At 44.6% G+C, this 14,537-nt stretch overlaps 1 protein-coding gene across 3 annotated transcripts in view; it reads left to right on the top strand.

Annotated features, from left to right (window-relative positions):
* The window catches only part of GRM8 (glutamate metabotropic receptor 8), a 2,054,171-nt gene extending 2,040,205 nt beyond the window's left edge, over positions 1 to 13,966 (top strand). For all 3 annotated transcript variants that reach the window (XM_069764916.1, XM_069764915.1, XM_069764917.1), the window contains one exon: positions 13,445 to 13,966. In XM_069764916.1, the coding sequence (XP_069621017.1) occupies positions 13,445 to 13,494 (50 nt within the window). In that variant the 3' untranslated portion in view covers positions 13,495 to 13,966. The remainder of the gene's footprint in view (positions 1 to 13,444) is intronic.
* The last annotated feature ends 571 nt before the right edge of the window (positions 13,967 to 14,537 follow it).

The raw sequence follows: 14,537 nt of genomic DNA, 5'->3' as shown, positions 1-14,537 counted from the left end.
GCAACGAATTAGAATCTTGAATCTGTTTATGGACATAACAAGGCTAAATTTTTCAACTCCATCCCCATCTTTACCCCAAAGTTCCTCCAAACTTTGTCTATTTGCCCTATAAGCTCCTGCAAGGTACAGTAATCCAAAAAAAGCACGCAGTTCTATTTCATCTGTGGGCTTGATGGTTCTGTTGCAGATGTACTTGTCCTTTATAATGTCTACATATTGGTTGGTATATGTGACAATAGAGTCCAGAATGTCATCTGTAAATACACTGTTCCAGCATTCAACTGCAGTTTTTGCATTACGTGCAGTTCCTTTTACTGCAGGAAGGTGAGTAATAATGTTTAAAGGTTCCCTACGTTTTTTCTGGAATGGCTTCTTGTTCCATTTAGTATTTTTATCTTTTCCAATATAATATGATCCAACTTCTTCATCCTCACCACTGTCACCATCTTGCTCTGTTTCAGAATCCAGGACACATTCTTCCACCTCATCATGAGAATCAATCTCACTTTCCTCTCCTAAATCCTCATTCAGTGTGAGGTCTCTATCATCTAACAGCATGTTTGTTACTTCCTCAACATCAAGTTGTTTGGATAAATTGTACATTTTCCTCTCCATTTCAGCAGATAATCTGAAGCAAGAGAAGGAATATGTTAGGGAACTACTGTATATGCCTGAGCAGCACACTTTCTTTTATAAAATCTCCCTTATTTCTATGAAATATCCTCACATTTTGTGCTATACATTCATAAAACAAGCTAAATAAACTATTGTGATGAATAAAAACATAAAATACCAACCTTACTGAATGTGACGTATTCACATACAATGAGCCTGAGAGATCTGTGCAGCTATATCCTCTCCCCTGAAGCTCTGAAATCCAACTGTGATATCAGGTTTCACAGACCTTCAAGAGACAGGAGACTACCTGGAGGGAGGGGGTTTCCTCACAATTTGGTGAGGAAGGAGAAATGAAAGTAAAAGAGAAGCGCCTGTCAGATCAGTTGTATGTGACGGAGGGTTAAATATTTTTTTGGTTTTATAAATTCTCCCAGAAAAAAAGGGAGATTAATATTGGCCTCTGGGCTTCTGTGCCAGTCCTGAGCGTGCCATCTGTGCCAGTCCTGAGCGTCCCATCTCTCTCACAAATAGTGGGCCATAGAAAGCCTATTTTTTTTTTTTTTTGGGTTTTAGAAATTCTCCCTGGAAAAAAAAAGGGAGATTAATATTGCCCTTTGGGCTTGTGTGCCAGTACTAAGCGTTCCATCTCTCTCTCTCTCTCAGTCAGTGGGCCATAGAACGCCTATTTTTGGTTTTATTTGTTTTCTAAATTCTCCCTGAAAAAATCATTTTATTTTATTTGGTTTCTAAATTCTTCCTGATAAAATCATATTTTTTTTATTATTTTTTTTTCTAAAGTCTCCCTGAAAAAAAAAAAAAAAAAAAAAAAACAGTGGGAGATTAATATTGGCCTTTCTGCTTGTGTGCCAGTCTTGACTCCTGGGTGCGTCATCTCTCAGTCAGTGGGCCATAGAACGCCTATTTTTGTTTTTATTTGTTTTATAAATTCTCCCTGAAAAAATCATTTTATTTTATTTGGTTTCTAAATTCTTCCTGATAAAATCATATTTTTTTTATTATTTTTTTTTCTAAAGTCTCCCTGAAAAAAAAAAAAAAAAAACAACCAAAAAAAACAGTGGGAGATTAATATTGGCCTTTCTGCTTGTGTGCCAGTCTTGACTCCTGGGTGTGCCATCTCTCTCTCTCTCTCTCTCCAATTGTGGTCCATAGAAAGCCTATATTTTTTTTCCTTGATTTGGGTTCCAAAATCTACCAGAGAAAATAACTACATCAATCATTGGTAGAAAAATATTGGCCTCTGGGCTTGTGTGCCACTCCTGACTCCTGTGTGCGTCATCTCTCAGTCAGTGGGCCATAGAACGCCTATTTTTGTTTTTATTTTTTTTATAAATTCTCCCTGAAAAAATCATTTTATTTTATTTGGTTTCTAAATTCTTCCTGATAAAATCATAATTTTTTTATTATTTTTTTTTCTAAAGTCTCCCTGAAAAAAAAAAAAAAAAAACAAACAAAAAAAACAGTGGGAGATTAATATTGGCCTTTCTGCTTGTGTGCCAGTCTTGACTCCTGGGTGTGCCATCTCTCTCTCTCTCTCTCTCTCTCTCTCTCCAATTGTGGTCCATAGAAAGCCTATATTTTTTTTCCTTGATTTGGGTTCCAAAATCTACCAGAGAAAATAACTCCATCAATCATTGGTAGAAAAATATTGGCCTCTGGGCTTGTGTGCCACTCCTGATTCCTGTGTGCGTCATCTCTCACTCAGTGGCCCATAGAAAGCATATAGTTTGTTACATTTGTTTTCTAAATTCTCCCTGCAAAAATCTATTTTTTTTTTTTGGGGGGGTTTCTAAAGTGTTCCTGAAAAAAATAAAAATAAAAAAAAAATAATAGTGTGACATTAATATTAACATTTGTGCTTCAGTGACAGTCCTGCGTGTGGGGCATCTCTCTAATTTGCAGCCACCAAAAAAAGAGTGTGTAACATTGGGCCTGATTTTCGCTGTGGTCTCACCAACCTGTAAAGGGGTAGCTAAATCATACTGAAGTTATAGCTCACCGTGTAAGTTGTGTGACTGCAACAAATAACGTTAGTTTGGTTACGTTTTTAAAACAATGAGGAAGTCTAGTGGAAGAGGTCGTGGCCGGGGGCGTTCATTGTCAGCTGGTAATGAGGGTAGTGGTAGTGGTGGAGCATCAGGTGGTCGTGGGGAAAAAAATATTGCACCTAAGTCTGGAGCTGTGGAGCCAGGTTTGTCGTCCGGCTACACAAGGCCTCGAACGCTCCCTTTTCTGGGATTAGGAAAACCGCTTTTAAAGCCGGAGCAGCAAGAGCAAGTTTTGGCTTATCTTGCTGACTCAGCCTCTAGCTCTTTTGCCTCCTCTCGTGAAACTGGTAAAAGTAAAAGCAGCGCGTCGTTAGTGGATGTTCACGGTCAGGGACAAGTCACTTCCTTGTCCTCTTCAGCAAAAACAACAACAGAGAAGAATGCAGCAGGCGACACAACGGGTTACTCCATGGAGCTCTTTACACATACCGTCCCTGGCTTAGAAAGTGAAGCAGTTAACAGTCCATGCCCATTACAAATTGAATCTGACATGGAGTGCACTGACGCACAGCCACAGCCAGACTACTATGCTGGTCCTTTGACTCAGACCACACATTGCCCTCGCAGGGTGCTGATCAAGAATCAGACCCTGATGAGACTATGTTGCCCCATCACGAACGCTATACCACCGAACGACACGGTGACACAGACGAAGTTGCGCAGGAGGTACAAGAAGAGTTATTAGATGACCCAGTTCTTGACCCCGATTGGCAGCCATTGGGGGAACAGGGTGCAGGCGGCAGCAGTTCTGAAGCAGAGGAGGAGGAGGGGCCGCAGCAGGCATCAACATCGCCACAGGTTCCATCTGCCGGGCCCGTATCTTGCCCAAAACGCGTGGCAAAGCCAAAACCTGGTGGAGGACAGCGTGGCCATCCGGTTAAAGCTCAGTCTGCAATGCCTGAAAAGGTATCCGATGCTAGAAAGAGTGCAGTCTGGCATTTTTTTAAACAACATCCAATTGATCAGCGCAAAGTCATCTGTCAAAAATGTTCTACTTCCTTAAGCAGAGGTCAGAATCTGAAAAGTCTCAATACTAGTTGCATGCATAGACATTTAACCACCATGCATTTGAAAGCTTGGACTAACTACCAAACGTCCCTTAAGGTTGTTGCACCCTCGGCCAATGAAGCTAGTCATCAACGCAACATCCCTTCCGGCAGTGTAGGACCACCATTTAGCGCACCACCTGCTGTATCTGTGCAGGTATCTTTGCCAGGCCAAAGCAGTCAGGGTCAGGGAATCACCAGTTTCGTAGTAGGAAACACTGCATCTAGGGCACCGGCGGCAACAATGCCATCTCCCACCGTCTCTCAGTCTGCCATGTCCACCGGCACCCCCGCTAGTTCCACGATCTCCAGCTCTCCAGTCCAGCTCACCCTACATGAGACTATGGTTAGAAAAAGGAAATACTTAGCCTCGCATCCGCGTACACAGGGTTTGAACGCCCACATAGCTAGACTAATCTCGTTAGAGATGATGCCCTACCGCTTAGTTGAAAGCGAAGCTTTCAAAGACCTGATGGACTACGCTGTACCACGCTACGAGCTACCCAGTCGACACTTTTTTTCCAGAAAAGCCATCCCAGCCCTCCACCAGCATGTTAAAGAGCGCATCGTCCATGCACTCAGGCAATCTGTGAGCACAAAGGTGCACCTGACAACAGATGCATGGACCAGTAGGCATGGCCAGGGACGTTACGTGTCCATCACGGCACACTGGGTAAATGTGGTGGATTCAGGGTCCACAGGGGACAGCAAGTTTGGGACAGTTCTGCCTAGCCCACGGTCTAGTAAACAGTTGTCTGTAGCCGTTCGCACCCCCTCCTCCTCCTCCTCCTCCTCGTCCTCCTGCAGAAGCAAGAGCTCGTCCACAGACCGCAGTCGCACAAACACTCCATCCGCACCTGCCACTGTTGCACACCAGGTCTCCCATTATGGGGCAGCTACTGGCATACGTCAGCAGGCTGTATTGGCTATGAAGTGTTTGGGCGACAATAGACACACCGCGGAAGTTCTGTCCGAGTTCTTGCAGCAAGAAACGCAGTCGTGGCTGGGCACTGTAGATCTTGAGGCAGGCAAGGTAGTGAGTGATAACGGAAGGAATTTCATGGCTGCCATCTCCCTTTCCCAACTGAAACACATTCCTTGCCTGGCTCACACCTTAAACCTGGTGGTGCAGTGCTTCCTGAAAAGTTATCCGGGGTTATCCGACCTGCTCCTCAAAGTGCGTGGACTTTGCGCACATATCCGCCGTTCGCCTGTACACTCCAGCCGTATGCAGACCTATCAGCGTTCTTTGAACCTTCCCCAGCATCGCCTAATCATAGACATTGCAACAAGGTGGAACTCAACACTGCACATGCTTCAGAGACTGTGCGAACAGAGGCGGGCTGTTATGTTTTTGTGGGAGGATACACATACACGGGCAGGCAGTAGGATGGCAGACATGGAGTTGTCAGGTGTGCAGTGGTCGAAGATTCAAGACATGTGTCAAGTCCTTCAGTGTTTTGAGGAATGCACACGGCTGGTTAGTGCAGACAACGCCATAATAAGCATGAGCATCCCCCTAATGCGTCTGCTGATGCAAAGTTTGACGCACATAAAGGATCAGGCGTCTGCACCAGAGGAAGAGGAAAGCCTTGATGACAGTCAGCGATTGTCTGGTCAGGGCAGTGTACATGACGAGGTACCGGGCGAAGAGGAGGTGGAGGATGAGGAGGATGATGGGGATGAGTATATTTTTAATGAGGAAGCTTTCCCGGGGGCACGGGAAATTGGTGGCGTGGCAAGGCCGGGTTCTGGTTTTTTGAGGGACACAAGTGACGTAGATTTGCCTGCAACTGCCCCTCAACCAAGCACAACCGCAGATTTGACAACGGGAACTTTGGCCCACATGGCGGATTATGCCTTGCGTATCCTCAAAAGGGACACACGCATTACAAAAATGATGAACGATGACGATTACTGGTTGGCCTGCCTCCTTGATCCTCGCTATAAAGGCAAATTGCAAAATATTATGCCACATGAGAACTTGGAACTAATATTAGCAACAAAACAATCAACTCTTGTTGACCATTTGCTTCTGGCATTCCCTGCACACAGCGCCCGTGATCGTTCTCACACGAGCTCCAGGGGCCAGCAGACCAGAGGTGTTAGAGGGGCAGAAATCAGAAGTGGCGTTGGCCAGAGGGGTTTTCTGACCAGGTTGTGGAGTGATTTTTCTATGACCGCAGACAGGACAGGTACTGCAGCATCAATTCAAAGTGACAGGAGACAACATTTGTCCAGTATGGTTACAAACTATTTTTCATCCCTTATCGACGTTCTCCCTCAACCGTCATTCCCATTTGATTACTGGGCATCCAAATTAGACACCTGGCCAGAATTGGCAGAATATGCATTGCAGGAGCTTGCTTGCCCGGCAGCTAGTGTCCTATCAGATAGAGTATTCAGTGCTGCAGGTTCAATACTAACAGAAAAAAGGACTCGTCTGGCTACCCAAAATGTAGATGATCTAACCTTCATTAAAATGAACCACAACTGGATTTCAAAATCTTTTGCCCCACCCTGCCCGGCTGACACCTAGCTTTCCTATGAAAAGGTCTTGCCTGTGGACTATTCTGAATGACTTTTCCAATCTCGTAATTTTCTTCACCTGATTGTCCAGCATACGACATGTTTCCACCTCACGAAATGGCCAAACTCCCCACACGGGGCCGTGCTATCGCCACTTTGCGCTTGGACCCTTGAGAGTGCTGTTTGTCTGAAGAGGTGGGTGTGGCCGCTTTTGGTCGACGGCACTGCCACTGGGTCCCTCATAGTACAATAAAGTGTCTCTGGCGGTGGTGGTGCGCACCCAACGTCAAACACACCGTTGTAATATGAGGGGCCCTGTGCCTGTACCGCCGGCCACAAGACAGTTCCCCCCCCCAGCTCAAACAGTGCTCTACCACTAGCAAAATTATCTCTCACAGCTTCACCAATGTGTAGTCTAGGCGCTGACATCCTTCAATGCCTGGCACTGACAATACCATTGTTTTGACATTTTTGTTATGTTAGGCTTTCGAAGCCTGTCTGCGGTCCCTTCTTTCTACAACTACTACACTGACCAGGCCACTGCTGGCCGTGTTACCCTGGAACCAATTTAAAAGTGCCTACAGTCAGCCCAATTTTGTTATGTTAGGCCTTCGAAGACTGTCTGCCGTCACTCCTTCCACTAGACTTCCACTGACCATACACTGCTGCCCATGTACCCCTGGAACCAATTTAAAGTGCCTACAGCCAGCCCAATTTTGTTATGTTAGGCCTTCGAAGCCTGTCTGCGGTCACTCCTTCCACTAGACTTCCACTGACCAGACCACTGCTGCCCGTGTACCCCTGCAACCAATTTAAAAGTGCCTACAGCCAGCCCAAGTTTGTTATGTTAGGCCTTCGAAGCCTGTCTGCGGTCACTCCTTCCACTAGACTTCCACTGACCAGACCACTGCTGCCCGTGTACCCCTGGAACCAATTTAAAAGTGCCTACAGCCAGCCCAAGTTTGTTATGTTAGGCCTTCGAAGCCTGTCTGCGGTCACTCCTTCCACTAGACTTCCACAGACCAGACCACTGCTGCCCGTGTACCCCTGGAACCAATTTAAAAGTGCCTACAGCCAGCCCAAGTTTGTTATGTTAGGCCTTGGAAGCCTGTCTGCGGTCACTCCTTCCACTAGACTTCCACTGACCAGACCACTGCTGCCCGTGTACCCCTGGAACCAATTTAAAAGTGCCTACAGCCAGCCCAAGTTTGTTATGTTAGGCCTTCGAAGCCTGTCTGCGGTCACTCCTTCCACTAGACTTCCACAGACCAGACCACTGCTGCCCGTGTACCCCTGGAACCAATTTAAAAGTGCCTACAGCCAGCCCAAGTTTGTTATGTTAGGCCTTGGAAGCCTGTCTGCGGTCACTCCTTCCACTAGACTTCCACTGACCAGACCACTGCTGCCCGTGTACCCCTGGAACCAATTTAAAAGTGCCTACAGCCAGCCCAAGTTTGTTATGTTAGGCCTTGGAAGCCTGTCTGCGGTCACTCCTTCCACTAGACTTCCACTGACCAGACCACTGCTGCCCGTGTACCCCTGGAACCAATTTAAAAGTGCCTACAGCCAGCCCAAGTTTGTTATGTTAGGCCTTCGAAGCCTGTCTGCGGTCACTCCTTCCACTAGACTTCCACAGACCAGACCACTGCTGCCCGTGTACCCCTGGAACCAATTTAAAAGTGCCTACAGCCAGCCCAAGTTTGTTATGTTAGGCCTTGGAAGCCTGTCTGCGGTCACTCCTTCCACTAGACTTCCACTGACCAGACCACTGCTGCCCGTGTACCCCTGGAACCAATTTAAAAGTGCCTACAGCCAGCCCAAGTTTGTTATGTTAGGCCTTGGAAGCCTGTCTGCGGTCACTCCTTCCACTAGACTTCCACTGACCAGACCACTGCTGCCCGTGTACCCCTGGAACCAATTTAAAAGTGCCTACAGCCAGCCCAAGTTTGTTATGTTAGGCCTTCGAAGCCTGTCTGCGTCCCGTTCTTTCAACTACAACTACACTGACCAGGCCACTGATGGCCGTGTTCCCTTGGAACCAATTTTAACTTGCCTACAGCCAGCCCTATGTTATTATGTTAGGCCTTCGAAGCCTGTCTGCGTCCCGTTCTTTCAACTACAACTACACTGACCAGGCCACTGATGGCCGTGTTCCCCTGGAACCAATTTTAACTTGCCTACAGCCAGCCCAATGTTAGGCCTTTGATGCCTGTCTGCCGTCACTCCTTCCACTAGGCCTCCACTGACCTGTCTATTGCTGCCCGTGTACCCCTTGAACCAACATCATTAAATATAAAAAAAATTAATTTGATTATAAAAAATAAGATCGTGTTGAGATCTCAAATGCAGACATTTTAACAATCAAAACAAACACACAACAAATATCTGGAACTGTACTACAAAGGTCCAACAGCTACAATTTCTTTCTCCTGCAAGAAGTTAACTGAAAGTTTTTTGGAGTTGTTAACACAGATATGGCATCCACCGAGTGTTGTCCTGTCGCGTCTCCTTTAAATTATTTCCAATAAGATGTTAAACTATTAATTTAATAAAATCAATAATTAAAAAAATAATTGAGTAAGTCAAAAGCACATTGCAAATAAACATTAATTACAAATCAAGAAGCATGGCGCGTCCGAGGGTGAGTAGATACCGAATAAGAATATAATCACCCTCGGACGCGCAATGCTTATTTACAACAGCCTTCCTTCCTAAGAATCAGCCCTTCCGTGGTGTAGAGAGAGGTTGTGTTACACTCCAAGGTGTTCCCCAGGTTGCCTTTCCTGAGCTTCGATCTTCCGGCTCTCGTTTAGTAGCTGTTGGAAACTACGCTGCATTAGGCCTACTAATTGTGTATGGGTGAAACAGTGGCGCATCTGCGGTCCCTCCTTCCACTAGGCCTCCACTGACCTGTCTACTGCGGCCCGTGTACCCCTTGAACCAACCTAATAAAATATTTAAAAAATTAATTTGATTATAAAAAATAAGATCGTGTTGAGATCTCAAATGCAGACATTTTAACAATCAAAACAAACACACAACAAATATCTGGAACTGTACTACAAAGGTCCAACAGCTACAATTTCTTTCTCCTGCAAGAAGTTAACTGAAAGTTTTTTGGAGTTGTTAACACAGATATGGCATCCACCGAGTGTTGTCCTGTCGCGTCTCCTTTAAATTATTTCCAATAAGATGTTAAACTATTAATTTAATAAAATCAATAATTAAAAAAATAATTGAGTAAGTCAAAAGCACATTGCAAATAAACATTAATTACAAATCAAGAAGCATGGCGCGTCCGAGGGTGAGTAGATACCGAATAAGAATATAATCACCCTCGGACGCGCAATGCTTATTTACAACAGCCTTCCTTCCTAAGAATCAGCCCTTCCGTGGTGTAGAGAGAGGTTGTGTTACACTCCAAGGTGTTCCCCAGGTTGCCTTTCCTGAGCTTCGATCTTCCGGCTCTCGTTTAGTAGCTGTTGGAAACTACGCTGCATTAGGCCTACTAATTGTGTATGGGTGAAACAGTGGCGCATCTGCGGTCCCTCCTTCCACTAGGCCTCCACTGACCTGTCTACTGCGGCCCGTGTACCCCTTGAACCAACCTAATAAAATATTTAAAAAATTAATTTGATTATAAAAAATAAGATCGTGTTGAGATCTCAAATGCAGACATTTTAACAATCAAAACAAACACACAACAAATATCTGGAACTGTACTACAAAGGTCCAACAGCTACAATTTCTTTCTCCTGCAAGAAGTTAACTGAAAGTTTTTTGGAGTTGTTAACACAGATATGGCATCCACCGAGTGTTGTCCTGTCGCGTCTCCTTTAAATTATTTCCAATAAGATGTTAAACTATTAATTTAATAAAATCAATAATTAAAAAAATAATTGAGTAAGTCAAAAGCACATTGCAAATAAACATTAATTACAAATCAAGAAGCATGGCGCGTCCGAGGGTGAGTAGATACCGAATAAGAATATAATCACCCTCGGACGCGCAATGCTTATTTACAACAGCCTTCCTTCCTAAGAATCAGCCCTTTCGTGGTGTAGAGAGAGGTTGTGTTACACTCCAAGGTGTTCCCCGGGTTGCCTTTCATGAGCTTCGATCTTCCGGCTCTCGTTTAGTAGTTGGTGGAAACTACGCTGCATTAGGCCTACAAATTTGGTATGGGGTGTAGAGACAGGTTGTGTTACACTCCAAGGTTTTCACCAGGTTGCCTTTCCTGAGCTTCGATCTTCATGCTCTCGTTTAGTAGGTGTCGGAAAGTAGGCTGCATTAGGCCTACAAATTGGGTATGGGGTGGAGAGAGATGGTGTGTTACACTCCAAGGTGTTCCCCAGGTTTCCTTGCCATTGCTTCGGTCTTCCGACTCTCGTTTAGTAGTTGTAGAAAAGTACACAGCATTAGGCCTACAAAATGGGTATGGGGTGGAGAGAGATGGTGTGTTACACTCCAAGGTGTTCCCCAGGTTGCCTTTCCTGAGCTTCGATCTTCATGCTCTCGTTTAGTAGGTGTCGGAAAGTAGGCTGCATTAGGCCTACAAATTGGGTATGGGGTGGAGAGAGATGGTGTGTTACACTCCAAGGTGTTCCCCAGGTTTCCTTGCCATTGCTTCGGTCTTCCGACTCTCGTTTAGTAGTTGTAGAAAAGTACACAGCATTAGGCCTACAAAATGGGTATGGGGTGGAGAGAGATGGTGTGTTACACTCCAAGGTGTTCCCCAGGTTGCCTTTCCTGAGCTTCGATCTTCATGCTCTCGTTTAGTAGGTGTCGGAAAGTAGGCTGCATTAGGCCTAAAAAATGGGGAATGGGGTGGAGAGAGATGGTGTGTTACACTCCAAGGTGTTCCCCAGGTTTCCTTGCCATTGCTTCGGTCTTCCGACTCTCGTTTAGTAGTTGTAGAAAAGTACACTACATTAGGCCTAAAAAATGGGTATGGGGTGGAGAGAGATGGTGTGTTACACTCCAAGGTGTTCCCCAGGTTGCCTTTCCTGAGCTTCGATCTTCATGCTCTCGTTTAGTAGGTGTCGGAAAGTAGGCTGCATTAGGCCTACAAATTGGGTATGGGGTGGAGAGAGATGGTGTGTTACACTCCAAGGTGTTCCCCAGGTTTCCTTGCCATTGCTTCGGTCTTCCGACTCTCGTTTAGTAGTTGTAGAAAAGTACACAGCATTAGGCCTACAAAATGGGTATGGGGTGGAGAGAGATGGTGTGTTACACTCCAAGGTGTTCCCCAGGTTGCCTTTCCTGAGCTTCTATCTTCAGGCTCTCATTAAATTGTGGTTAAATGGAACAACTGCATTTGGCGTACTAGTTGGTTTGGGGCCTACTATCGGTGTCTGCCACTCCTTGCTGTTCTCCTGGTTTCCTGTCCTGAAATACCATTTTCAGCCTCTCGTTAAGTAGTTGTTAATGTTAGACTGCATTTGGCCTACTAGTTGGGTTGGGGCCTACTATCGGTGTCTGCCACTCCTTGCTGTTCTCCTCCACTGAACAAAGCTGTGCCGCCTGTTTACTACGGTTGCCAATTTTGAACTGCATTTCGACTACTTACTGATTTGGCCCTACTCTCTGTGTCAGCCTCTCATTCCAGTTGTCCTCCACTGCAATGCCCCCTGGTTATTCCTGTGTTACCAATTTTGAACTGCATTTAGCCCACTTTCTTCTTTGGGCCTATATCTGTGTTTCCACTTCATCGTGCCCATTGCCCAGCCAGTGATAGATGAGTCTGCTGGTACATTGACCCATAACGCAACATTCCCCGTGCACGCTACACAACAACATTGTGACCCTGCTGAAAGTCAGGTTGCTCTTCCCGCATACCATACCACCTTACACGGGGACAAAGAGGAAGGTGCAGATGAAAGTGCAGGTTCCTTCATCAGGTGGGGGGAGGAATACTAGTTGGCGACGTCACTGGCACAGGGCCTCTCATAGTACGCAAAAGTGTTGCTGCCGGTGGGAGGCGCCCCCGCCGTGCAAACACACCGCTGTACTTTGAGGGGCCCTGTGCCAGTGCCAATGCCAACGAGTGGGCCCCCCCTGCTTGCTCAGGTTCACAGCACTTGCAAAGTTGAAATACTTACCTCTCCCTGCTCCACTGCCGTGACGTGGTCCAGATTTCCTGGGCCTACTAATTACTTGAACCAGCCCTACCCCCCACAACTTTAGCCAAATGACCCCCAATTTCAAATGCCTTCCAATTATTATAAGGTAAATTACGCTTGACAAGCTTCATTAAGAAGAATGGATGGTTTTGACATTAAAATGGCCACTCTAGGTGTTTTCCTGGCCCCCACTCACTGCCGACTATGCTGCCCCATTGACTTGCATTGGGTTTCGTGTTTCGGTCGATCCCGACTTTACGTCATAATCGGCCGATTTCACTCGACCCGACTTTGGACATAGTCGGGTTTCGCAAAACCCGGCTCGACTCTAAAAAGGTCAAGGTCGCTCAACTCTAGTCAGGTGTAGTCATATAAAGGCCGACCTTCCTTATTTACATGAGTAAAAGGCACAGCATCAAAACAAGCTATATACATATTGAATTTAGATGTTTAGTTAATGGAAAACGTCTACGCAGATCACAGGAAACAAATAGACTTATTACTCAAGTAGGAAGAGGAATCTCAAGCAGTCTAAAATATTTAGTGGTATTCATTCATACATATTATTCTTATTTCTTGAATATGATTCCAATTTAAAATTATTTATAAACTGACCGCTATATTATATCTTTTGTCATGTACCAAATAATACACAAGCCGCAATGGCTTCTCTTTTTTTAAGATGTACTGACCATGTTACAGTTTGTAAATAGTGAAAAGCTTTTTATTGTTTCAATACATCTCATGTACCATACAGCCCAAGCAGAAAATGGAAATATCTCTGTTTGCAGGCTAAACGAACTATTTAATTATTGAATGCAATGAAAGGTTGAGTGGGAAATTCATCTACAGTAATTGCAGTATTAACAAGAATTAATTTGCCTGCTCAACAAAAATAAGGCTATGTAAAGAGATAAACACAAATTGAATGTGGAAAATCCATTACCAATTGCCACCGCATTAATAAATGTAACAAGAAACCACCACCATATCATCTAAGTAGCCGCAATGTGATGTTTTACCAGGACTACATTTTAATCTGTTGGTATCTTTGTTTTTATAGCTTCTTCTACAAAGACCACATATGTCAGCTACAGCAATCATGCCACCTGAGCTACGAAGGATGATCAACAGATATCTGACACCAAATTTTGGGATGTATCACATTCTAAAGTGAAAAGTCTCTGAACCGATCAAGTAAACACAAAAGACATAATTTATGGAAAATGCCTGAATTTATTTTTCAAATGAAAGTGTCAAAATATTTTAAAACTAAAGCACATGAAAGGAAAATGTTAATGTGCATAAGAAGAGGTAACAGAGTCAATGCTATTGTTCACTGATGAAATTGCATTTTATGAAAAAAAGTCTGTCATATGTTACACCATAAATGTAAGTACTTTTTGTGATTTGTGAGAACTTTCATTCCTGTCCTATATTGTTCTCTCTGTATAGGAGATGAGTTTGTGCATTGTATTGGCTGATTGACATGAAGCCCTGGGTTGTGTTTATTAACTGCAATGGTTTCCGCATGCACAGTTTTTATACAAAAGATATTTCTAATAATAAAGGAATGTTTTGCAAATGGCGAGACTTTGATATTGTTTTGTATTTCTGAACAGGGGCATAACGGTTGCAGTCGCAGGGGTTGTGACTGTGCTAAATAGCAGGAAGGCCCACTGGAGGCCAGTTCTATCTCTAACTGGATCTGCATAATTAAACCAGTGCCAGACCACTGCTGCCAAGGCAAATAAAATAATGTGATACATTAAAATATGGATAGATACTCATCATAAGGACATAGTTTTGCCTCCTTAAAATCACAAGTGCAGCCACAGTTACAATACTGTGTACAATTTTGGGCTTCACTGTATAGGAAGAGCTTGAATGAACTATAGTGGGAGCAGTGAAGAGTGACCAAGGTAAGCAAAGGTAAGAAGATATCCAGCGCTATAAGAGAGGACTAAAATGTTTAAGTTTATTTCAGGAACATAAGGTGGAAGGTCGGCTCACTTAGCTGCTCGTTGAGGTAGACACATGACCACGTTTGGTTAAAGTCTCATTGGCTAAAGTCATCTGCATTCCGGAAGTCTCCCTGGGAAACCCAGCACTTCACCGGCCTGGGGAAGGAGTGAATAAACCTGTCCATCACTACT

Source organism: Ranitomeya imitator, chromosome 4 (assembly GCF_032444005.1).
Source record: "Ranitomeya imitator isolate aRanImi1 chromosome 4, aRanImi1.pri, whole genome shotgun sequence".
Lineage (NCBI taxonomy): Eukaryota > Metazoa > Chordata > Amphibia > Anura > Dendrobatidae > Ranitomeya > Ranitomeya imitator.
This window is presented reverse-complemented; position numbering and strand designations above follow the sequence as displayed.